Here is a 25,388-nt window from a genome sequence, read left to right on the forward strand (position 1 = left end):
CTTCCCTGCTTTCCTCTTTTTTATACAATAAATGTCTAGGTCTTTGACATGTGTTACTCAATTTACCTCTAACCCTAGTGCCTGTAGGGCAGTGATTAATGGTGAACCAAAAAAATTTTTGTCACCTCCACTCCAGATCTATGGTCTAGAATCCTTCAACATTTAAATTGTTTAAATGGACTGAGCTACCTAGGATGATAATGTTTGCTTCCCCATCATTGTTCAAGGTCCATTAACAAGGAGATTAAAAAAGTCTCTTAGATGCTACAGCACTGGGATGGGCCTGTGGCCTGTGGTGGATACTTGTTTGTGAAATCATAATTTTAAAGATGAGGGAGACCTTCTCTTCTGATTTAAGACTGTAAAGCAGAAAACAACAAGAAGCAATTAAAATTATATTGGTATACAGAATAACAAATAATTGGTACAAGTACAGGTATCCAAAGGAATTCAATCCATAAATACTTGGCCATTAGCTTGTAATAGCCTTACGGCAAAAACAAAGATCAAAGGTGCCATAGTTTGTTAATGGATTGTATCTCTGATTTAACTATTAACTTTCCTGTAAGCCAGTCTCCAGACTCTAAAATATGCTACGGGAATAATTAATGGGTTAACATTAACTTAGGGCTTTTTTGTTCAGTATTTCACTGGTTGGGATGTCTTTACATCTATGTGAGGGGCTAAGAGGCAATTCCCAATGACCAGAATAGTCTCTAATGTTCCAGCAGAAAAGAGATTTGGGATGATATGACAATTGCCTTCCATTCTTTGAAGGATTGTCATTGGAAAAAGAATTAAGTTGCTCTCTTTGTCCCCAGTGAGAAGGACTAGGAGGGATTAATCGAATTTTCAAAGAGACAAATTTCAGCTGGATGTCAAGGAAAGCTTCCTAACAATTAAACTGATACCTAAGTGTCATGGGCTACCTTGGGAGATAAGGGGTTCCTTCTCATAGTCAGAGTCTACATTGTAGAAGGCATTTTTTTTTCCAGCTACAGGCTTGACCAGAAGGTCACTTTTGAAATGTGAAATTCTGTGTCCTCTAAGTCTGCATTGGTGGGGAGAGTTCCCTTTGCTTCTGAAGTCACAGGTCCTTCATGTATTCTTCATAATAAACCTATGAGGTAGGCCACACAAGTATTTTTGTCCTTATACAGGTGAGGAAACTGAGCCTCAAAGAGATCAAGGCTCACACACCTGATCAATGCCAGAATCAGAATACAAACCTGGATTCTCTGACTCCAAATCCTTTACTCTTTCTATGAGCCCATTATGTTTCCAAGGAAACCCTTTGATAGAAAAGCTAGACAGGAACACATTTTATTCTTTAATGCCATTTTTTTGTTACTACACAGAAGTGTTTTTGTCTATATATTTCAAGCTGAATAAGCCTTAAAAATCTTCTTTAAACAGTGTTTGACCTTGGTTTTAAGGATGGGTTGAAGATTGTTTTTACTGTCAAAATATGTGTGGATTTCAAGTTTAAAATAAGCATTATTTTCTTCCTCCAGAAAATGCTCTATTGCCCACTTCCTTAAGAGTCATTAGGAATGTTATGTGCTGCCAGGGTTCACACAGGTGGTAGAGGAGGGGGCCCCCACAGTCCCTCAGGATGAGATCATGCATTTATTCTGTCTCTGGGATATATGTGTGTGTGACCTGCTCTAACTAGAGCTCACTTTGATCCCACTGAAGTAGTATTGGGTGAGGGGAAGAGGGAAGTAAGAGTCCAATTAGAAAAAGAGAACAAAAGAAAAAAACTTAAATTACCAACCAAGAGTAATAGTTGTTTTGTAAAGAGGGGATAGTGATGATTGCAGATTTTTCACAAAACAAATTTTTCTGCCAAAACACTGAAAAAGTCTCCCCCTTCCTTTAAAAAAAAATTTTTTTTGAAGATTTGAGGAGGTGTGTGTGTATTTATTTTACTAACTGTACCCTATCATCTCATAAAATAAACAAAAGATCCCCCAGTTAAAAATACTCCTGAACATTTCAGCTCTTAATTATTGAAATGGATAAGCCCAAATATGAAGGTTGGAGTTCACTAAAGAAATGCCACATGACACACACCAACATATGGTGGTCGCTCTCAGATTTGACGGCGGTAACAGATACCAAGCTGGGTGGATGCCAGCATCAGACTGTAATAAAATGCAAACCTGGGGAGAGAGAGAGGTGGTAAAAGTTAATTTAGGAGGAGGATAGCCTGCTTGTTCACCAGCACTCAAGAAAACCAGGACTGACAAGGAGAGAAAGTAGAACTTGCAACTAGTGAAGGTTGGCATTAAGCATTTAAAGTTATAGCCTATGATATCAATCAATGCATTTGTTTCTTTATAATGTCCTTGTCTCCTTTCATTTGTTTTGTTGGCTTTGTGTCCTGGGTGCGACATGGTGGGCTTTCTCCCTGTGCTTCCCCTACCTACAACCACATAAAGACACAAAGGATAGAACTGGGCCTAGAGTCTTGAAAACCTGAGTTCAAATTCGGTCTTAGATACTTATAAGCTGTGTGACCCTGGGTAAATCACTTAACCTCTGTCTGCCTCAATTTCCTCAACTGTGAAATGGAGATAATAATAGTAGCACTTATCTTCCAGGGTTTTTGTGAGGATCAAATGAGATAATATTTATAAAACACTTAGCATAGTGCCTGGGACACAGTAGACACTTCTTGCAGTTGTTCAGTCATTTACAACTTTTCATGACTCTGTGAACCTCTGTCCATGAGGTTTTCTTAGCAAAGATACTGGAATGGTTTGCCATTTCCTTCTCCAGTGACAAACAGAGGCTCAGTGACTTGCCCAAGGTCACACAACTAGAAAGATTCTGAGGTTGGATTAATTGGACACTTAATAAATGCTTATTCTTTTTTTTTTTTTTTGGTGAGGTAATCAGGGTTAAGTGACTTGCCCAGGATCACACAGCTAGGACGTGTCAAGTTGTCTGAGGCCAGATTTGAACTCAGGTCCTCCTGACTCCAGGACTGGTGCTCTATCCATTGCACCACCTGAGCCACCCATAAATACTTATTCTTTTGGAAGACCAGTGCAATGGAAAGAACTCCCAACTTGGAGTACTGATTTTTGTATCCCTGGGTATATGTTCAAATCGTGGTTCTGCCACTTATCGCCAGAGTGATTTTGAATAAGTCACTTAAGGAATTTGGGCCTCAGTTTCCTCACAAGTAAAATTAAGGGACTAGATAATCTCTAAGGTCTTCCAGCTAGGTGGCCTAGTTAGAGTCAGGAAGATCTGTGTTCAAATCTGGCCTCAGACACTTACTAGCTATGTCACCCTGGGCAAATTATTTAACCCTGTTTGCCTCAGTTTCCTCATCTATAAAATGAGCTTGAGAAGGAAATAGCAAACCACTCCAGTATCCTTGACAAGAAAATCACAAATATCCTTAACAAGAAAACCACAAATGGGGTCATAAAGATTCAGACACGACTGAAAATGCCCAAACAATAAACATCTCTAAGGTCCATTCTAATTCTAAATCTATGATTCTATGACAATTTATATTTATTATCCTTTTATTTATTCTATTTATTATTTATTTTATTCTATTTATTATCCTTTTATTATTTTTAGTACATCTGACTGAGCAGTTTCAAGCTGCATCTGTATACACATGAATAAAGTACTTGGAAATTTAAAAATAGAACTCAGGTTATTTGTGATAGGTGCCTTCCGGCTTGAGGTCCGTCATCCTTCCTGGTTTTTGCCTCACACAGGAAGGATGAGCTGATCAGTGATCCCCGGGGTGGGACTGGTTCCAGAGTACGCACCAAGATGATCTTGGCACCAGGAAATACTAGATCTTCAGGCTGTTGCTGCCTTTGGGTTAATGGCTTGTGTTACTGGAGAGCATGGAAAAGTGAGACTCAGAAGAATTGAGAACACTTGATGGATTTTATCATGTGCTCTTGAAACCAGAGTTACTGAGACATTGTTGTACTATTGATGGGGAACCATGATCTTATTGGTATGGGGATCTCCCAGTGTGAAAAGTCTCTCTAAAGATGTAAGCAACGCCTTTGTAACTTGTAGTCATAGAGAGGCACCCAAGGCACTGAGACATTGAGTTACATGTCCAGGGTCACACAACCAGTATGTGTCAGAGTCAGGACTTCAGTTTGGTTTTTCCACTTGACTCCATCCACTGAACCACACTGACTTTTGGGAAAATGTATTAAGTAATATACAGTATAGTTTGGAAATTTGTCAGAAAATTTTGTAATATTTAATTTCTATAAACACTTTTCTTAAATATTAAAATGTATAATGGGCTTCTGTATTTTCTTAGTGTGTGTTCCTTATTCTCTGGGAAACTTGAAGAACAATATAATACTTATATTAAATAGCAAGTCTTCATTTTTTTTTAATTTAAGAAATTTATCTTAAGAAAATTCTCAATTCTAAGATGTACATCAGTGAACCCTAGTACCAATCAATATTGTCACATCCTCACCTGGGGGGATAAACGCACAACACGAGTGAAAAAATGCAAATAATTTAAAAAGTGAAATGTAGAGGTGGTTTAGAGAAGTGTCCTTGCATTTTCCTCTCTGTCATGATGCTTTGGGGTATGCTAAAAGGCTACATTTGGGAAAGCATGCTTTTAACAAATCTGTTCCAGCTGACTCTACTTCATTTCCCCTGAGCAATTCACTATTCGCTCACAAGGTCCTGGGGCAAGATTTTGGTAGCTGCTATAATAAACAATATTCTATAATATAGTAACTAGAACTCTGAGATTGATTTTATGATATTCACTGTCCAGATAGGTAAAGAAACCAACATCTTTAATCTCTATTGATGTTTCTCAGATCATAAATATGAAAGAAAAAAAAAGAAAGAAAGAAAGGGGAATATTTGCCTTTTAGGTGATTTCTTACTCTCCAATTGGCTCTGGACAATAGAGAATCAGTATTTTCCCCTGAATATTCATTTCCTGTGTCCCATTGAATTGTCCCAGAGACTGATGTCCTCCTTTACAAACCTTTCCATCCCCCAGTATACACAAGCACACACATATATACCAAATTTCAATTATTTGTACTAATGATAGAAAGTAGTAATATGAATAATTCCAATCTAAAAACCATTTCTATTTGACTCTAAAATGCACTGCAGGCTTTTTGGTTGCTGTTTCTTAAGAAATTAGAACTCTAGACTTATACATAGGCAGTTTAAAGGTTGAAAATCCAGTATCTTCAGGTACCAGGGTCACTTTAGTATTTAACCCAAAACTTTTTCACTCCAAAGTTCACTGATCAGTCATCCTTAGTAGTAATCCAATGCAACTGGTGAAACCGTGGGGGCTTGAAGTTGAGGGAAGATTTCAGGGTGACTCTGACATTGTGAACTTCAGTGACTGGTGGTGGTCCCCATGTCCACATCTAAGGGGACAGTCTTTGCCAAGGTACATAGTAAGGAGACACAATGCTAATTGTGGAATACAACAAATGGATCTGTTTGATAGAAATATAAAGTTTGCCAAAGGGAGTATAATGTGAAATAACTCTCCAAAGGTATTCTGGGATGACACTGTGGAGGTAGGCTGAGGATTATATATTTGTTCACAGTATTTAAGTTGCCTCTGTGTGTGGAATATACATGCACACACACATATATACACACATATATGTATATAGGTAGTCCTAGATTTTCCATTTTGTATAGAGACACTCTTCTTCATCCAGCCATTTAGGGCTATCTAAAAATGCTTAGACTTCATTTGTCTCAGACTTTGCACTTTCATTTGATATTTTTCATTGATGGTATCTAACAGGAATCAGGGTGTAGGAATTAATTGAGATTCTTAAATTAGCTGTAGTCCTGACTATAGTCACAAAGGTGTAAATGATGTAATCCCAAAACTAATATTACTGGCTTGTAGGGTGTAGATGTCAACTTCTCACATTTTGGGTTGGAAAACCTGAGGAGGCCAGCTAAGGAACAATTAGGAATCAAGTTAACAATGACCAGGGTTGTTTGCTTTGGCCCAAGTTCTGTTGCTGTAGGTATATTTGGAATAAACAGGTCAACAGCACACTCAATTCACAATCTGCTTTCCTTTGTAGTCTACAGAAATCATACACCTTTGAAATTAGAAGAGACCTCAGAAGCCATCTACTTCAACCTCTAATTCATTCTTTTTAATGAATTATATATGAGAGGCCACTATATTTTTATGCACACACTAAAGCTCATAGACTCTGTGTGGGTATATGTATTATTTATATGTATGTGTGTGTGTGTACAAGGCAGCTAGGAGAAACAGCGGGACAGAATGTTGGACCATTTAAGGAGGGCGCAGGAGGGAATCTATTTATTTCTCACTAGTTTGAACTCCAGAAACACTCCATTATGGCCCAGAAACCTCTTCATCTCAGAAGATCACTTCAGCCCTAGACTTCACAACTCAGAAATACCTTCTGTCCCTGGAGACCCTCTCTCTGACTGAATGACTCCTCCCAGAACTGTTATTTAAGGTGGATGCCCAGGAAGCCATCTCTACATTTCTCATTAGTCCCCACCAATCTATCACAACCCTCTCCCCTCACCTGCTACCTTCTTCCTCCCTGCCTTACTTCCCCTGTTCTCAACTGCCTTTTATGTAAGCTTCTTGAGGTCACAGCCTTTCTTTCCTTTTGCTTGTGTTTATATTTCTAGTGCTTAGCACAGTATTTGTTCTATAGTAAATGCTTGAAAAATGCTTATTGACTGTCTGGTTTGGAATCAGGAAGACCTGAGTTCAATCCAACTTCAGGCATTTACTGGCATTGTGACCTTGGTGAAGGAGAGGGGGACAGGAACTCAGTGTAAACACTTTACAAATACCTCATTCTCACAACAACTCCTTGAAGTGGGTGCTATAATTATTCTCATCTTACAGTTGAAGAAACTGAGGCAGACAGGTTAAATGACTTGCCCAGGATCACACAGCTAATAAATGTGTGAGGCTGGATTTGAACTGAGATCTTCCCGACTCCAGGCCCAGTACCTTATTCACTGCACCACCTACCTGCCTAATTACCTGGGCAAGTCACTTAGCCTCAGTTTCCTTACCCATAAAATGGGGATAATAATAGCACCTATCTTTTATGTTATTGTGAAGATTAAATGAAATAATATTTGTAAAGATATTGCAAATCTTACAGTGTTCTGTAAATGCTAGCTATTATTAATATATATATATAGGAGGGGCAGACTGGATCAAACCTGTGATTTCATTCACATATGGAACTCCCCTTCCAATGCTGGTCAGCCCTACTTAGCAACTTTAGTCTTAGAGCATTATATAACCTCTGTCAAATATTAAATTTGGAGCATTTTCTTTAAAGCTATTCACAAAATTAGAAATTGCACAGGAAAGTAGATGAATGCTTTTATAGGCATTCTTCATAGTAAATAAAATTAGAAGGACTATTTTAATAATTCATAATAATATATGCCTTTGTTCTACAAAGAAAAAATTTGGGTGCCTGAGCATAGGGAAGATGAATTGTCTACTACAGCACAAGGATTTCAGTTTTTCTGCCACTACCCGTGCATTCGCAAGATTGAATTACTTAACGTGTATTGGAGTAGGAATCAGAAAATCTGGATTCTGGTCTAGGTTTTGCCATTTCTTGACCTTAGATAAATTATTTCACTTTGTGAGTCTAAATTTTCTTATTTCTAGAATACAGTTGAGGGGTCGGACCAGATGATACCTATCCCTGCTCTAAAATTCTCTAATTCTAAAAGGTTGAAGTACAAGTAGCACTTTATGAGAAATACATTATCAAATAATTAATCAATCACTCATTTAGAAAAAGGATCAGTTGTTTTCTGCTTGGACTCCACTGTCCCATCCCATTCTCCTAAATTCAGAAAGAGGACAAAAGGGTGAAAATCTGGGGAGGCAAATTTTGGCTCTCTGCATCCCATAAGAAGAGACTTTGGAGTCAACACAACATAGGTTCCAGTCCCTATGCTGATTTATACTGTGTGGCCATGGACAAGTCACTCAAACTCTAAAAACCTGAGGGAATTCTCTTAAGACTACAAATTGCAAAGGAGACACTGATCAGGATCGGTGGAATTAACATGCCATGAGTTCCCTATTGCCAATGAAATCACAGGTTCAGACAAACTTTCCTCAGTACAAGGAAAAACAAAGGGCAGCTAGGTGGTGCAGTGTATAGAGTGCCAGGCCTGGACTCAGGAAGACTCATCCTCATGAGTTCAAATCCCATCTCAGACACTTCCTAGCTGTGTGACCCTGGGCAACTCACTTAACCCTGTTTGCCTCAGTTTCCTCATCTGTAAAATGAGCTGGAGAAGGAAATGACAAACCACTCCAGTGGCAAGAAAACCTCAAATGGGGCCATGAAGAGTCTGAAACAATTGATTAACAACCCAGTCCCTAAATAATCTCTGACCCTTAAGGTTCTTTCCTACCCTAATGTTCAATGATTCTCTAGCATAGACAAAAACTACCACAGTCTAAGAGGTTAAGCTCCTTCCATTTTTCTTAGTAAAATTATTACCAGTTTGAGCCATGAAAATTGGTGTTTCGATACAGGAGTTTAAAAAAAAAAAGGAGAGTCTCCATAGATAATTCTTTTAACCACAAGCTGATTTCTGCTTTTAAATATACAAGTACTTACTTTGTGTATACATGGCTGCAGCTTGGATTCACTGGTCATCATGTATCCCAGAAGAAACAAAATCAAGATCGAGATTGTCACAGGATCATCCAATTAGAAGTGGAAGGAACCAAAAAAGTCAGCAAGCTCAATTCCCTCATTTTACAGATAAGGAAACAAATGCTAAGCAAAGTTAAGTGACTTGTCCAGGGTCACGTGAATTGGGAGGCAGGATTTAAACCCAGGTCTTCTTGATTGCAGGTCTACTCCACTATCTACTATACTGCCCTGCTTCTGGTGAGTTTTCCAAGTGGCTGGCTAATAGCATCTGTCATACTAAGTGTCAGTACTCACTATGGAACTCTTTTGGCAAACAGAAAATATAAAATACCTGCACGTCTTGAATTAAAGGTAACCAAATCACCTGCTGCATGCCTCTTGGAAAAGGGGCCAATTTTCCTATCAGACAAAGTTTTTCATAGTGTTTCTCATAGAAGAAAAAAGACATCATTTACTTATATTGAAGATTGAGTGCTGACAGCTAAAATCATATCCATTGCCTTATAGAGGTGAAAAATGAATACAGGCCCATTCCACAGTATTTATTGAAATTATTTCTTCTTGGGCCTTGACAAGAGTAGCTGCCTGCTGACACTGCTCTTGCTACTAGAGACATGTGTAGAATCTCCATAATTAACAATAATGGGAATGGAATATAAGTAGACACATGGTTGTCAGCTTGCTGCCACAGGTGATATTTTCTTGAATTATGTGTGAGGGTAAGGCTTCCATTAAGAAAAAGATCACATTTTCCTGCTTAATATGAAATAGTCCATAGACATAGAGCATCTACTATGAACCAGAAACTGTGATAAGTCTGGAGGGGGGAACCATAAAGAGTCAAAACACAGTGCCTGCTCTCCAGAAGCTCCCAATCTACTGGAGGAGACAACAAGCAAACAAATATGTGCAAACAAGCTATATACAGGATAAACAGGAAATAATTAGGAGGAGGGCACCAGAATTAAGAGAGTTTGGGAAAGACTTCCTTATAAAAGATAAGATTTTAGTTGAGACTTAAAAGAAGCCAGGGAAAGTAGTGGATGGAGATAATGAGGAAGAATATTTCAGTGTCACTGGATAGAAGAATACATGGTAGGGAGTAAGGTGTAAGAACACTGGAAAGATAGCAGGGAGCTAGATTATGAAGGGCTTTGAGCGCCAAATAGAGAATTTTGTATTTGATCCTGGAGGCTGTAGAAAGCCACTAAGAGTTTATTGAGTACGAGAATGATATGGTTGGATCTGCACTTTAGGAAAATCGCTTTGATGGTTGAATGGAGGATGGATTGGAGGGGAGAGAATTGAGGCAGGCTATTGTAAATAGGCTAGGCATGAGATGATCAGGGCTTGCACTGGTGACATTGTCAGGAGAGACAGGGATGTATCTGGCAAAGGTGAAATCAACAGGCATTGGCAACAGACTGGATATGGGAGGGCAGGGGGATAAGACATCGTGAGAAGTTGAGGATGACACCTAGGTTGTGAGCCTCAAGGACTCGGAGGATGATGTTGCCCTCTACAGTAATAAGAAAGGTAGGAGTAGGGCAGGGATGGGGAACCTGCGGCCTCAAGGCCACATGTGGCCCTCTAGGTCCTCAAGTTCTGTCCTTTGATTGAATCCAAACTTCAAACTTCCAAATCCTTTTGTTCTATGAATTTTGGATTCAGTCAAAGAACCGTACTTGACGTAGAAAGCCACATGTGGCCTTGAGGCTGCAGATTTGGGGAGAGAGATAATGAATTCAGTTCTGGGCATATTGAGTTTAAGATGCCTACTGGATGTCCAGTTTGGGATTCCTGAAAAGCAGTTGGAGATGCAGGATTAAAGGCAGCAGAGGTCAGCGCAGGATAGGTAGATTGGAGAATCATCAAAATAGAGATGGAAGTTAATTCCATAAGAGCTAATGAAGTGGTATAGAGGGAGAAGAGAAGAAGGTCCAGGACAGAACCCTTTGGGACACCTATGGTTTGGGGGAAGGGTAAACTAGAGAAGGACCTAACAAAGGAGACTGAAGAGTGGTCAGATAGGAGGGAGAAGAACCAGGAGAGAGTGGTGCTCCAAAAACCTAGAGATAAGAGTGTATCAGGGAGGAGACAGTGACCAACAGTTTCAAAGGCTGTAGAGAAGCTGATGAGAATGAGGATTAAGAAAAGACCATTAGATTTGGCAATTAAGAAATCACTGCTAACTTTGGAGAGAACAGTTTGAGTGGAATGTAAGGTCAGAAGCCAGCTGTAAGGGGTTAAGAAGAGTGAGAGGAGAGAAAGTAGAGGCACCTATTGAGATAGCCTTTTCAAAAAGTCTAATCACAAAAGGCAGAAGAGATATAGAATGATAGATAGCAGGAACAGAAGGATCAAGGGAGGGAGTTTTGAGGATGGGGGGAGGGACCTGGGACTGGGTGTAGGCAGTAAAGGAGATGGCTGGAGTGGGGCAGGAGGGATTGAAAATAAGTGAAAGAGGGGCAGATAGGTGGCGCATTGGATAGAGCACTAACCCAAGAGTCAGGAGGACCTGAGTTCAAATACGGCCTCAGACTGTGTGACACTGGGCAACCCCAATTGCCTCAGCAAAAATAAATAAATAAATAAAAGGGTAGGAAAGACAGGGGGGCAATCTATTGAGATTGGGATCATTTTAGTAAGTAGAGGGGTTAGTGTTAGTAAGAAGTAAAGCCACTTCATCACATAAGACAAGGGTGGAAAAAATAATGGCCTAATGCAGATGAGTGATATGAAATTAGGAATGGAGGAAAAGAGGGTGATTATAGTGAATGGCTCCAATTTTTTTTTCTGTGAAATGTGAGATAAGATTCCTAGCTGAGAGGGTGGGAGGAATGGAAGCTATGGGAGGTTTGAGGAAGGTTAAAAAATTTGGAAGAGCTGCAATGGAGAGTGGGATAGTGAGATAATAAGGGAGCTATGATGGGATTATCTAGCAGCAGTGAGGGCCCAGTTGAGGTTGTGTAATAAATTTGTAGTGGACTCCATCAGGGCAGTTGTGTGGTTTTCTCCATCTTTATTCAGCAGCACATGGGTAGGACCAAAGGCAGAGGATGGTGGGAGTGATCCAAGGCCTAGATTTGGCAGGGCATAGTCTGAATAATAATAATAATAATAATAAAAGAACTAAGGATTCAAGAAAGGAAGAATGTATAAAGTTCACCAATGGGTCAAGATGGGGGAAAGAGGAGAAAATGTCTAACATTATAATGATAATAATTATTATTGATTATTAATAATGATTATATTAATAACAGCTAGTAAAAGCAGCTACTATATGTTAGACACTTTGATAAGCACTTTACAAATATTATCTCATTTGATGCTCACAGCATCCCTTTGAGGTAGGTGCTATTGTTATCCTCATTTTGCAGTTAAGGAAACCAAGGCAGAGGTTGTGACTTGCCCAGGTTAACACAGCTAGCAAGTATCTGAGGCTGAATTTTAACTCTGTTCTTTCTGACTCCAGGCCCTGTGCTCTATCCACTGCACCACCTAGCACCCCACCCTTAACAAGTAGTTTTTCAGTCTATACTCAAGGAGCTATGTTTTATCTAGAAAGTCACTATAATTGTATGCAGCCCATTCTACGCCTGTCTGGTTCTAATTGTTATGGAGGTGTTATTGGATGTCTGATGTCATCCACATAGTGGTTACTCCCTCCAGCGGTACAAATCACAACCCACCCATGCATGTCTATTCTGTGTAACTCTCATGTTGTCCCATAAATCCACCACAAAGGCTTCACCTGATGTACTGGGAGCTTCCCTTTAGTTCACTTGACATTACGTGAGTACCAAGGGAGTAATGAACTGCCTACTGTTACTTTTGTCATATTTTTTTTTTCCTTTTGCTGAACTAAAATCCATCTAGATAGGTAGATAGATTGCATAAGCAATATGAGGAGTAAATCAGTCAATAAATAAATGATCAATAGACCAGTCAGTCAATAAATATTTATTAAGTGCCTACTATGTGCTAGGCACTGTGCTAAGTGCTGGATAGGCAGTTTACAAGTAGTTCATATATCCTGACATCAAAATAAATAAACACACTAAAGAAAAATTGTAGGAGAATAGACATGAACTTTGCAGGGAAAGTTTCTTTGATGTTAATGTGATGCCTAGTAAAGTCATCTCATTTTCTCATCTCCCATCCCTACTCCTATTTCCTTTCCTCCTGATCTTTTTCCTTAAGCATAATAACTCTTTCCCAATCACAGTCCCTGACAAAATTGGTTCTGAGACCAGTGAAAAGCAGCACAGGTTTCTTTTGTCCTTCTTATACAAGCTTCATTGGGAAACGCTATGGATAATCTGTGCCTGGGGACTTAATTCAAAGAGTGATTTAAATCCTTGTATCCACAATTCATCTAAGCAAGCTTTTCTCTGACTATATTGTTAACCTTGAACTGTGTGGTTTTCTCCCTTTGATGGGTTCTAAAAGCTCATTTCCTAAATTTCATTTTAATTCTCAAGAAAAATGTTGCCTTTTTTTTTAACAAAATTTTATTTTGGGATAAAAGAACTTCATTTGTGAAATTAAAAAACCCATTGTGCTCCCACATAATGTCTTACACCCTATATTTATACCCATCTCCCCATAGGAAAAAAAAAGGCAGTCACCCAACACGTTTGTGTTGTATATACCTGGGAGATTACTAGTGAAGAAGAAAGTACAGGAGCTGTTCTCCATTGCTTTCCACTTGCAGGAATGGCAATCAGAGAACATTCCTTCCTGGGCAGCCAAGTTTGGAAGTTAGTTTGATTTCTGGCTAGGAGAGGAGAGGGTGGGGGAAGGGAGGGCAGAAGGAGGGGAGTAGCAGAGTGATTTCTCAGCCTGGTCTTTCGTTCCCAGCCTTTCAGTAATAGCCATCAATGAAAGCATCCTCTTTCATCCATGCAGGGACAGGTAAAAAGACAGCTGAGTAAATCTGTATTAGATATCAGAACGGAAGCACAGCCAGGACTGGGGGAGAAAGGGAGGGGACATGAAAGCTTGTGATTGGTGAGTTCACCAAAGGCATCTGCCAGTGGGACTTCAATGGAATGTGAAACCAAATCATTTACAAGTTAAAGATAGACACAGTATATACCAGGCTCTGGAGGCAGGGATTAAGTTCATCTTGCTCCCTAGCATTTCAGAGAGTTCTGTTTTGATCTCTGTTGTAATTAACTCTTTGGTCAAATTTTGTCCTAGACTATATTTTCTCCTTTTTTGTATCCATACACATTCTGGATACATTGGAATTAAGGTGATTTAGGAGATGATGGTGCATACACTAGGGTAAGTAGAAAGCTTTGTTTTCAGGTGCAACTCTTAACTATGAAAGTTAATTTGGAATTCTTCTTTGAAGAAAGGAAAAATGAAATAATTTGGGCTTTGAGTATCTTGAGAGTAACATTCCTCTATCCTTCTAGAGACATTTGGATTTCATGTTTTAAGCCATTGAAAGAAATCTCTTTAGTTTTGATGTCTTTTGTAATGTCCCCAGTCCATTTTAAATTAATCTTCTCTACCTTTTGCTCTTTCCCCAGACATACACATGCTTACCCACTTCTAACACAGTTTGTTTAATTAAAATATCAGTAGTCTGATACTTTAGGATACTGAAAACAAAGAATGTCATCTTTCCAGTGTGTTGTGGGAGAAAGTATGTTATTGTTAGGTGGGTTTGATACGTCAGAAAAACTTTGTCATTTCTCTTGCATTATACTTCCTAACTTACATAGCAAGAATATGCTGTTTAATAAGTACATAGAGCAACTATCAAAGATAATTTCTTAGCTAATCTTAAAAAAATTGGGGAGCAAAAATAGTACCTAGTATATAGTAGATACTTGTGAAAATACACAGCTTTTGTTGGAAAGTGCTTTACCAAAAGAATTTATTTTCTAATAAGTGTAATTAGTAATTCCTAGCATATTCCCTTATCTAATCCCTCAGGAAGAAAAAATAATAAAACTGGTATTTGCTAAATTACTACAAAGGTTTGATTATATTGTAATCTGGGGGGGAGTAGGTTTTTTTTTAATCCACTAATCTATATTTTAAGGATTTTTGTGCTTCTTTTGGATGAGGGAATAGAGAAGCAAACTGCTTGAGAATGACCAGTTTAATTTCCTTGCACATTTTGACCATGTATAGATTTTGCTTTTTGTTTTATAAAATGACCTCTTGGCTCTGTTCTTACTAGCTGCTTTTCCAAACTTGTCCAGCACTCTTTCTGAATACATACTGTCCATAATTGTCACAGGGTACACAGTGTGAATTGGAAAGTCTTTATATGGGGAAAATAAATATGCTGACATTGCTGTTATAAAGCCTAATGCTGAAGACAGTTGTTGAATATGGCAATTTAATCTTTGCTCTCCCTTATAGGCTAGGCTGTACTAGATTGAATAAGATTAAAATGGAATAGAACAATGGGTGTCTTAATCTGGCTACTTTGTATGTGTAGATAATTCTGAGTGCATCACTCAATTTGGCTAAGAAAAATAACACCCAATGTTAAGGCCTCAAAAGGAAAATTGATGTTAAACTAATGATCTATGGAGAAATTTGCCTTTTTGCATTTTTCCAGGGTGGTAAAGGAAATGGCAGTAACTTAGTGTTCCTGAGATTCTGCCTAGAGGTATGGTAGAACAATTTCTGAGCAAGATTATGAAAGCTAAGTAACCTATCCACCTAGTGGTGTCTCAAACTCTAACCTTTCCCTGTTAAACCTCTCAAAAAAGGATCAGATATCAGTTATCTACAAGTTAGTGTGATTTCTAGGGAAAGTATGAGAATCCCAAGGGTATTTGTCCTTCAAATCTTACCTCTAATTATGAAGAGAAAGGCTTTGTTGCCTTTTATAGATATTCTATTGATATTCTAGCCAGAGCAATAGGCAAAGTATTTAGTGGGCAAACACCAGAGGTTGTGGGGAGAGGGCCTCCTCTGAAATCTCAGGACCTAGGCAGTAGGCGGTAACCAATTCTATCTATGCTAGATCTCTAAGTAAATCATTCAATCAATCAGCATTGAAATACTATGTGTTAGAGACTGTCCTAAACTCTGAGAATGCAAAGAAAGGCAAAAACATAGGCCCTGCCTTCCAAGCCATTCTTGTGGTACAGTGTCATGGGGATTTTCCCTACCCACTTTGTAAAATTAGTTCAACCCTGGTAATAATTTCCTCTCATATTTAAAAAAAAATGTATTCTGGCATATGTGGCACATTCCTCAGCTCAATCCTTCCAGTTTGGTGTGATAGATTCAAGTAACATTTACTCTTAGGTGAGAGTTTCCCTTTACCCCACTTGTGAATTCCATCAAGTATTGTGAATGAATGAATGAATTTAAGTACATTTAAGTACTTACTATATACAAAGCACTGTGTTAAGTGGTAGGAATAAGAATAGAAAAGCCCAAGACCTTTCCTACATTCTAGGAGCTCACTTTATAATAGGGAAGACAACACTTAGTCTCTTCAGACAGCCTCAGAATTGCTTCTTTGTATGACTTCAAGAGTTGGGCCTGGAAACTGCTGTTGAGGATCAGGGGTAGACTGACTTGTGTTGGTAAATATTTAACAACTGGCTTTCTTGGGAGGGGTCTGGGGCACAAGAATGAAAGCATAGCAGAATTTTAAAATTTAATCTCTATTATAAACATTTTCCCATCACTTTCTTTAGTCCAAACAATCAACAAAACATTGAATCAAGCTCTGATTTGTAGTGTTTGCTGATTTCTGAGGTGTAGATGTTCACACTAAAAATTTAACAATTGGCTCTCCAGTATGAATTGCCACTATCACACCCCAGGAAGTTGGGTGTACAGTGACAGTTACTGTATAATTAGTAGAATTATCTTGTCTCAAATTTCTAGGTGTACTAGTATATCCTTTTTGACCTTCTTGAGCACTTTTCATGAGACAGTAAGTGACCAGTACAGAGCATCTGATTTTGTGTCTAGGAATTGGGAAGGATGAAGGATTTAAGTTCTCCTCCTCCATCCCCCTCAATAAATCATTGACTGTAAAAAGGGAGAAGCCCTATAATTAACTTTCTTTCGGTGTAAACCTTATTCCTCCAATAAACTTAGACATTCTTCTATCATCTTAGTTGACATACTATTAGGTAAGTAGAAGCTGATCTCTTCTCAACTATACAGGAGTGGCTTATACCCTTGTTTTCCCACCCAATGGGATTCTGGCACACCAATAGCAAAACTGAGCCAAAAGGAGATCAGAGCCAAGCTCTATGTGTGTATCTCTGTGTGTGAAACTAGTGTATTTCTGATGGAATCTCAGTCCAGTATAAGTTGTTTTTAATACTGGCTGTGCTTTCCTCTTTAAGATAGTGGAGAGTTGTCTGTAATATCAACTTATTTATCCTTATACTCTGTCCCCTCAGGTACAAAAATTTTAAATTTCAGCAAGTTTTCAATATATTAAAAGAGAAGTAGAAGGGAAACAAGGAAGAGTAATAAATCCTTATAGGGACTAGTAAATTAACAGGAAAGTTGGTAGGGAGAAATGTTGCTTTCTTGTTTTTATGGATATTTTTATATTGATTTTTATCATATTTATAAATGTGACATGTTTTGGGAGGGAAAAGGATCCACCCATATGTTTGACTATTCATAGAAAGGCTTTCTTTACCTTTTTTTTTTTTTACCCTTTTCTTCTTCACTTTAAGTTATTCATTCTTTAACCCTTTTTGTTGAGGTTGAGTTGTTTCAGTTGAGTCATACTCTTCATGACCCCATTTGGGATTTTCTTGGCAAAGATACTAGAGTGATTTGCCATTTCCTTCTCCAGCTCATTTTATAGATGAGGAAACTGAGGCAAAAAGAGTTAAGTGACTTGTCCAGGGTCACACAGCTAGTAAGTGTCTGAGGTTGAATTTGAACTCTGATCTTTCCAGGCCCAGCACTGTATCCACTGTGCCACCTAGCTGCCATTCTTTAACTCTATGGCCTATTATTTAAAAGATATCATTAATATTGCAGGTCTTTTATATCCAGATTTACCATGCAATGCTTTTTTTTTAAAAAAAAAACAATTTATTTATTTTTGGTTTTCAACATTCACTTCCATAAGATTTTGAGTTTTAAATTTCCTTCTCCCCACCCTCTCCCCGTAATGCTTTATTTTATTTCAAAAATAATGATTCCATTGTGCAAGGGAAGATGTGCAAAACATGTTTGAAATGTGAACAGAAAGGAATATTAGGCATGACGAAGCTACCAGTTATCAAAAGAAAGTATAGTCAAGTGGCAATGATTGAATAATAAAACTATCAGTCTAATTGGCAGACATGCTGAATGGTGAAAATAAGAACATCTGCACTAGTTTCCAAATTCTGTCTCCTTGAACACAGACTCAGGGTCAGCAATCAATATTTAATGTTGCTATCTGAAATTATCAAGGTGCCAAAGGATAATAACTGATATAAGCTGAGTCACCCCAAACTGAATAAAAAACGGACAAGTAAAGTTTTAGTCATTTAAGTACCTGGAGAATTACTTTTAATCTACTAGATCCATACAATCTAAAACAGAAAAAATGGGAATAATTTTTCTGCTTAAAGGTGGACTGTAAGTCTCTGCTCACATCAGATATGGGGGGAATTGTAGTTTGTCTCCATTATGGAGATGCTTGAATTATCTTCATATGCTTAGGGTGCAAAAGGCAGAACTTTAAAAAAAGGCAATAATTTGATATCTTGCTTCATAATCTCTGAGTGAATTTTTACTAGCTTATTTCATTCAAAACTATTTCCATTTGTTATAAAAGTATGTGGCATAATCCCAGAAAAACCCAATAACAAAACAGACAAAATCTTTTAAATACTACAGCATGCTAGTATAAAAGTTTCATACTAAAATATCCTATGTATTTTGTAGAACTTTCCTGCTAAATTTTAACATAAAATAGGCATGTTAGAGAGAGGAATGAAAGATAATGAAAGAAATTTGCTTGTAATGTATAGGAGTATGTGCCATTATTAAAAAAAAAAGTTAAAGTATCATAGATTTAGTACTAGAAGGGACCTTACGTGTCATCTAACCAAACACTCTCATTTTACACCCGAGGCTCTTCTGAGGACATGCAGGTAGTAAATGGCAGAGCTTGGATTCGATCCTACGTCCTCTGATTCCAAATAAAATGCTTTGTCTAAGGAGCCATGTTTTCTCCTTTAGTAGGATGGTAGGCAAAAAGAGAAACACTTAGTTGGATTAACAAAATGGTATCCTTTTCTGCATGATATTATAACCTAAAGAAATATGATGGGTGTATTTCTAAAATACAGATTTTCTGTCAAAGAGATTTAACTCCTTTTTTTTTTTTTAAACTTTTCTACATTCTTGTGGTTATAATGGAAGGATGGGCCAATGAGAGCCCAGTCCTTAGGAGCATGTACTTCATGTTCTTCCTGAGTTATTCGTGTAGATGTATGGTGAGCCCTCTTCTGGGCTTGTGCAATGAAGGGCCCTGTTCTCCCCTTTAGAGCATTCACTCAGAAGAAACATGAGATGTGCAAATGTAGAGGCATCTCCACTCCAAATGTTCACATGGACTGTTTGTGCCCAACCTGTGTTAGAGCCTTCTGAGTTTGTGTTGGTTTGACCCACCACAGTCAGACACACTGTACCTTGACTCCAACATAGCGATGTCAATTGGCTCCTCTTCAAAAGCAAAGGACAATAACCAAGAGCATTCACAGTTATTATGTGACTATTTCCTGCCTACTTAAAGCGTGGCAGAAAGGGAGATCTTACTTAGCTGTTGAACTAGAATTGGTTGTACACACAGAAGATCAAATCCAGCTCCAGCACTGGCTGCATTTCAGTGAGGAGGATGAAATCCTATAAACATCTGGGTGGGAAGAGAGGTTTAGCCTTTATCTCCCCACACCAGAATGGAGCCTTGAGCCGACAACATTATAAAAACACCCCCAGTCATTCAGGGATTCCAGTAGGACTGTGATGGGAGATGCAATTAGCAACTCTCTGAAGACTCAACTTGCTGAGCTAAGATGGACTGCATATTGGGCCTTATTTGGGATAGAAAGTTGGCCCCATATATTTGTAGGGACCCATCTCATCCTAGCATTTTTGTTTTTGTATTCCTTCATTTTCAGCATCTATTAGAGAAAAATTGGTAGTTTTTTTCTCTGTCTTGCTATCATTTTTCAGTTACTTTCCCTAGTATGTTTCCTTTACAAGTTAGACAAGTTCCTTTTGAGATTGCATATTTGAATCTTTAAATAGTGATGCTGGCTATATTACTGAATCCTTTTCAAGTACTGATATTGATCCCGCATAGTGTGTTCACCCTAGTATCAATCAAGAGTTAGTATCTCTATATCATTCACTGACCTACTGATTCACACTGCAATGTTATGTTTATTACATTTTTTCAATTATTAAATATTTCTTTTCCCCTCCTACCTCCTCTTCCCCCCAAAAAGAAAAGAAAAACAAAATCCTCCTAAGAAATAAGCATAGTCAAGCAAAATGATTTCCCATAATGGCCATGTCGAAAAATGTGTGTTTCCTTCTGCATGTTATTTCACCTCTCTGTTAGGAGTACCCCAATGTCATTTAATTAACATCAAGTAGCTGTTACATTTACTGGATAGAACACTTTTAGCTTTTGATTTATTTTATATATTTATACACTATGTATGTAATATATAAGTATATTTGTGTACTTATTTACTGAAAAGAGAGAACAAGGCTCAAATATAAAAACATCCCCTCCAAATCACGAGTATATATTCCCTATGCCATTTTGGTCCCTGAAGAGCATGAGCTCAAACTTCAAACAGTGTCTTCAAAGTATTAACCCCTTGTGCCCAGTGCAGAATGGCTGCTGAACAGAATACTTGCTTTAGGGGCAGCTAGGTGGCGCAGTGATAGAGCACTGGCTCTGGATTCAGGAGGACCTGAGTTCAAATCTGGCCTCAGACACATTTCACTTACTAGCTGTGTGACCCTGGGCATGTCACTTAACCCCATTGCCTAGCCAAAAAAAAAAAAAAAAAAGAATACTTGATTTCTGCAAAACACAGCATCTTGGCTACCAAGTTGACCCACTAATGGGATGAGGCAATAGGGCCATAATGGTGCACCAGACTTGACTTCCAGCAAACTGATACAGATTCCAGTTGTTAGACCTCTGCTAGCTTGCTCTTCCAGCCTTTCAAAGCTCACAAGATCACAGCCATTATCAATACTCTTTGAACTAAGATTAAGAAAGAATAAACCAAATAAGGAACAGAAGCAACAGCAGGGCCTTGTGCTCATGGAACACAGTGCATTTTGAGAGATAAAGGTCCCAGGCTTCTCTTCACACCTGAAGATGTATGCCATTTTATCCTCCTCACTTGAATGCAGCCAAGGAAAGAGATATTGATTTGGCCAAGTGGTGCCTTCTACCTCTACAGCTAAGGAAAAGGCTCCTCTTTGCCCCACAATGAGTGAAGGAAACAGTCATAGAATATCTGCACATACATGCTCTGAAATGGGGCCTTCCACTGTGCATGCTTGGAAGCATACCCTCCAAACATCTACATAGCATCCAGCAGAGCATGACATACATACCTTGGGCGTTCAATAGCCATTCCCCTCATTAAATATTTTTCTTTCCTTGTTCCAAGGATGTATGCAAACTTCTAGGCTATGAAACCCAAGATAACTACTGGGTTATAGTCCAAGATTATTTGTTGTTATCATTTTAGTCATGTCCAACTCTTCATGACCCCATTTAGGGTTTTCTTGGCAAAGATCCTGGAGTGGTTTGCCATTTCCTTTTCAAGCTCATTTTACATTAAGACAAACAGGGTCAAGTGACTTGATCAGGGTCACACAGCTACTAAGTGTCTGAGGCCAGATTTGAACTCTGAAAGATGAGTCTTCCTGATTCCAGGCCCAGCACTCTATCCACTGCACCACTCAGCTGCCCTCACTCAAGATTATAGCTAACTTAAATAACTTGTTATAATCACACACTGATTCATTTTTAATCAGAATTAGCTTTATTAACACAGAGTTATCCCGGGCTTATCTGAATCCTCACTACAAATTAACAGAAGTTTGTGGATTCACCTTAGGTTGTTGTCTTTAATACCTGTAATTAACACACCATTTCTTTTCTAAGATTCTTCTATTATGGATGCAAGTACCCTCTTTTGTAGATTGTGAAGTGAGATGCTGAAAATTAATTGATTCTCCATGCCTTTGTTCGGAGAGTCCCCCTTGCCCAGAATGCACCCCTCCCCCCTACCCTTGAAGGAAGTCTGTAGCTTCCTTCAAAGCTCCCTGAAAAGCCATCAGGCCTTTCCTTATCCTCCCTACATGATGATGATAGTGATAATGGCTAACATTTATATAATATTATGTGCTAAGCACTTTATACTCTCATTTGATTCTCACAACAACCCTGGGTGGTGGGTGCTATTATTATCTCCATTTTACAGATGAGGAAACTGAAGCCAATAGAGATTAAGTAACTTGTCCAAGGTCACCCAGCTAGTGTCCGAGGCTGGATTTGAACTCTGTTCTTCCTGACTCTAAGCCTGGTGCTCAATCCGCTGTACTACCTAGATACCCCCCACATCCTGGTGTTTCCTGTCCTCCCCCTGAAAAATTACTTTATTTTGTATATACTTTGAATCTACTTATATCTATATATGTTGTTTTTGCAGGTGAAAAGTAATTTCCTTGAGTTCAGGAATTGTTTCATTTTTGTCCTTTTATCCCCACTGCCTAGCAGATGTATCTGACCTATTATAAGTGCTTAATAAGTGCTTATGGTTGAACTGATTAATAATTTTCTTTGTATAATATTAGGAAATTAGCCATTGTGGGACGTGCTTCCAAAATTTTGATTTGGACTAGACATCTCCTGAGATCCCTCTTAGTTATAAGAAGGCAAGGTTACAGGGTGTCCCAAAAATCTCAGTGCAGTTTTAATTAAAGAAGGAAGATAAAAAAAAAGCAAAGAGGAATGAAGGCTCAAAGAAGTAGTTTTTTAGCTTTAGCCAGGAGCACGTAGGTATGTAGCTATTCATTCTTGGTAATATGGGAGCAGATTATTTGTTTTTTGAAGTTGCCTTCACTAACCTATTTGATTTCTAAGACTCAGAGAAGCCATCCCATGGAGATTTTGCTGCTCCCTCAATCTTTATCACAGCTACAGGTTTCCTGCTTCACTGTCAGCCTTGACAGTGCTATGGACACCTCAGTCTGTAGCTTCCATCTCTTCTGGTACTCAAGCAGTCACTCTGGCAAAAACTTTGAGAAGAGACAGATGCTTCCTTCACAGGTACAAATATTAAATAGCTTATTTTGTGTAAAGTATAGACAGCAAGTATTATAGCTTATTCCTGTTCCCATTTCAATGAGCTGCAAAAGAGTGTGAAAAGGAGAAAAATAAAATCACTAAACACATTTTTAACACAGGTCCCTTTCACTAGTTATTTTTAGTGCAGGAAAGGTATTGAAGGTATTGAACTCAGGGAACAGAGGGGCAATGCTATTTGCTACAAATGCATAGATTTGGGCAGTTTGTATCACCAGCCGTACTACTCTTTCATTTAGGTTTAAAAAAAATTTTTTTTGAGAGAAGAAAATAAAACCCAAACCAAGGGATTCAGAGATTATTTTTTTTATTAATTTATTTTAATTTTTCAGCAATCACTTCCATAAGCATTTGAGTTTTAAATTTTTCTCCCCCTCCCTCCTCACTTCCCTCCCCAAGATGGCACACAATCTGATGTAGGCTACACATATACATTCCTATTATACATATTTTCACATTAGTGATGTTGTAAGTAAGAATTAGAACCAATAGGAGGAACCACAAGAAAGAGAAAACAAAACAAAACAGAAGGAAAAAAAAGTAGCCAATAGTATACTTCAATCTGCATTCAAACTCCATAGTTCTTTCTTTGGATATGGATAGCATTTCCATCATGAGACCTTTGGAGACGTCTAAGATCCTTGCATTGCTGAGAAGGGCTAAGTCTGTCAACGTTAGTCATCACACAACGTGGCTGTTACTGTGTACAATATTCTTCTAGTTCTGCTCTCTTCACTCAGCATCAGTCCATACAAGTCTTTCCACGTTTTTCTGAAGTCAGCCTGTTCATCATTTCTTATAGCACAATAGTATTCCATTACATTCATATACCACAACTTGTTCAGCCATTCCTCAATTGATGGGCATCCCCTCAATTTCCAATTCTTTGCCACCACAAAAAGAACTGCTATAAATATTTTTGTACACGTGGGTCATTTTCCCATTTGTATGATCTCTTTGGGATACAGCCCTAGAAGTGCTATTGCTGGGTCAAAGGGTATGCACATTTTTATAGCCCTTTGGGCATAGTTCCAAATTGCTCTTCAAAATGGTTGGATCATTTCACAACTCCACCAACAATGCATTAGTGTTCCAATTTTCCAACATCTTCTCCAACATTTATCATTTTCCTGTTTTGTCATGTTGGCCAATCTGATACGTGTGATGTGGTACCTCAGAGTTGTTTTGATTTGTGTTTCTTTAATCTATAGTGATTTATAGCATTTTTCATATGACCATAGATGACTTTAATTTCAGAGGTTAATGAAATACTTATTCACCTTATGATTTTTCTGAAGTCTTAGATCCTTTGAAATTTTAATTTAATTCATCCTTAAGGAATTGCATTAAGATCGGGAAGTACTGTAAGTTGTGGTCCACAAATATGTATTGAATATCCTTAAATTAAAAGTTATAAAAATTTTAGTATCCGTACTACCTGTCTCATAAGATTGTGTGTGAAAGATTGAAAACTTCAATGTGCCTTGTAAGTGTGATTTATCAATATTCTTTCTTTTGAATCTTTGGGTTTTCATTGTCATGGTCAAATGAGAAACAGTGAAATTTTGAAAATGCCGTTTAAGAGTTTGTGACAGAGAAGGAGTGAGTAGCTGGGCATGATTTGCCCCACAGACTGCAGGAGAACAGATTTCTAGGTGTTCAGAGAAAAGACAAGTAGGCTCCAGGTAGCCTAAAACTGTACAGAGAATTTAGCCAAGGTTAACGAAAATTTTCAAGAATGAAATGATTATGACACAAATGATTCTGATAAAGGGGGAAAAAGAAGGAATTACCTAAAGAGATTAATGTGGAAAAGTCATTGGCCAACTTAGATTTTCATAAAGATGTGTAAAATATATGAGATCGGTGACTACAAAAAGGGATTTTTAAGCTGTGTTGGGAGCAAGACCAAAAGCAAAGAAGAGGGAATTCTAATCCTTGGAATGGACGGGTCGCTGATAACTGGTAACTGAGAGAAGGCAGAACCACTCAGTCTTTATTTTATTTTTCTTAAATAAAATAATCTTCAGAATGGCAAAAACAGATTAAAAAATAGTTAACAAGTAGTTAAAATCTATAAAGGTGAGGGAGTGGCACCACAGCACCTTTTGGATGAGTTGTGTCCGACTGTCTGCGACCCCTTTTGAGGTTTTCTTGGCAAAGATTCTGGAGTGGTTTGCCATTCCCTTCTCCAGCTCATTTTACAGATGAGTAATTGAGGCAAACAGGGTTAAGTGACTTGCCCAAGGTCACACAGCTGTTCAGTGTCTGAGGCCAACTTTGAATTTAGGCCTCCAAGTCTGGTTCTCTCTCTA

General features: G+C 38.2%; 1 protein-coding gene across 1 annotated transcript in view; it reads left to right on the forward strand.

Annotated features, from left to right (window-relative positions):
- Positions 1-13,803: 13,803 nt before the first annotated feature.
- LOC114053898 (dystrobrevin alpha-like) overlaps positions 13,804-25,388 on the forward strand; it is a 339,518-nt gene continuing 327,933 nt past the window's right edge. Inside the window, 1 exon segment of the mRNA XM_027877016.1 lies at positions 13,804-14,003. Coding sequence (XP_027732817.1) covers positions 13,984-14,003 — 20 coding nt within the window. The 5' untranslated portion in view covers positions 13,804-13,983.

This window comes from Vombatus ursinus, unplaced genomic scaffold (genome assembly GCF_900497805.2).
Source record: "Vombatus ursinus unplaced genomic scaffold, bare-nosed wombat genome assembly UNPS02014812.1, whole genome shotgun sequence".
NCBI classification, from domain to species: Eukaryota; Metazoa; Chordata; class Mammalia; order Diprotodontia; family Vombatidae; genus Vombatus; species Vombatus ursinus.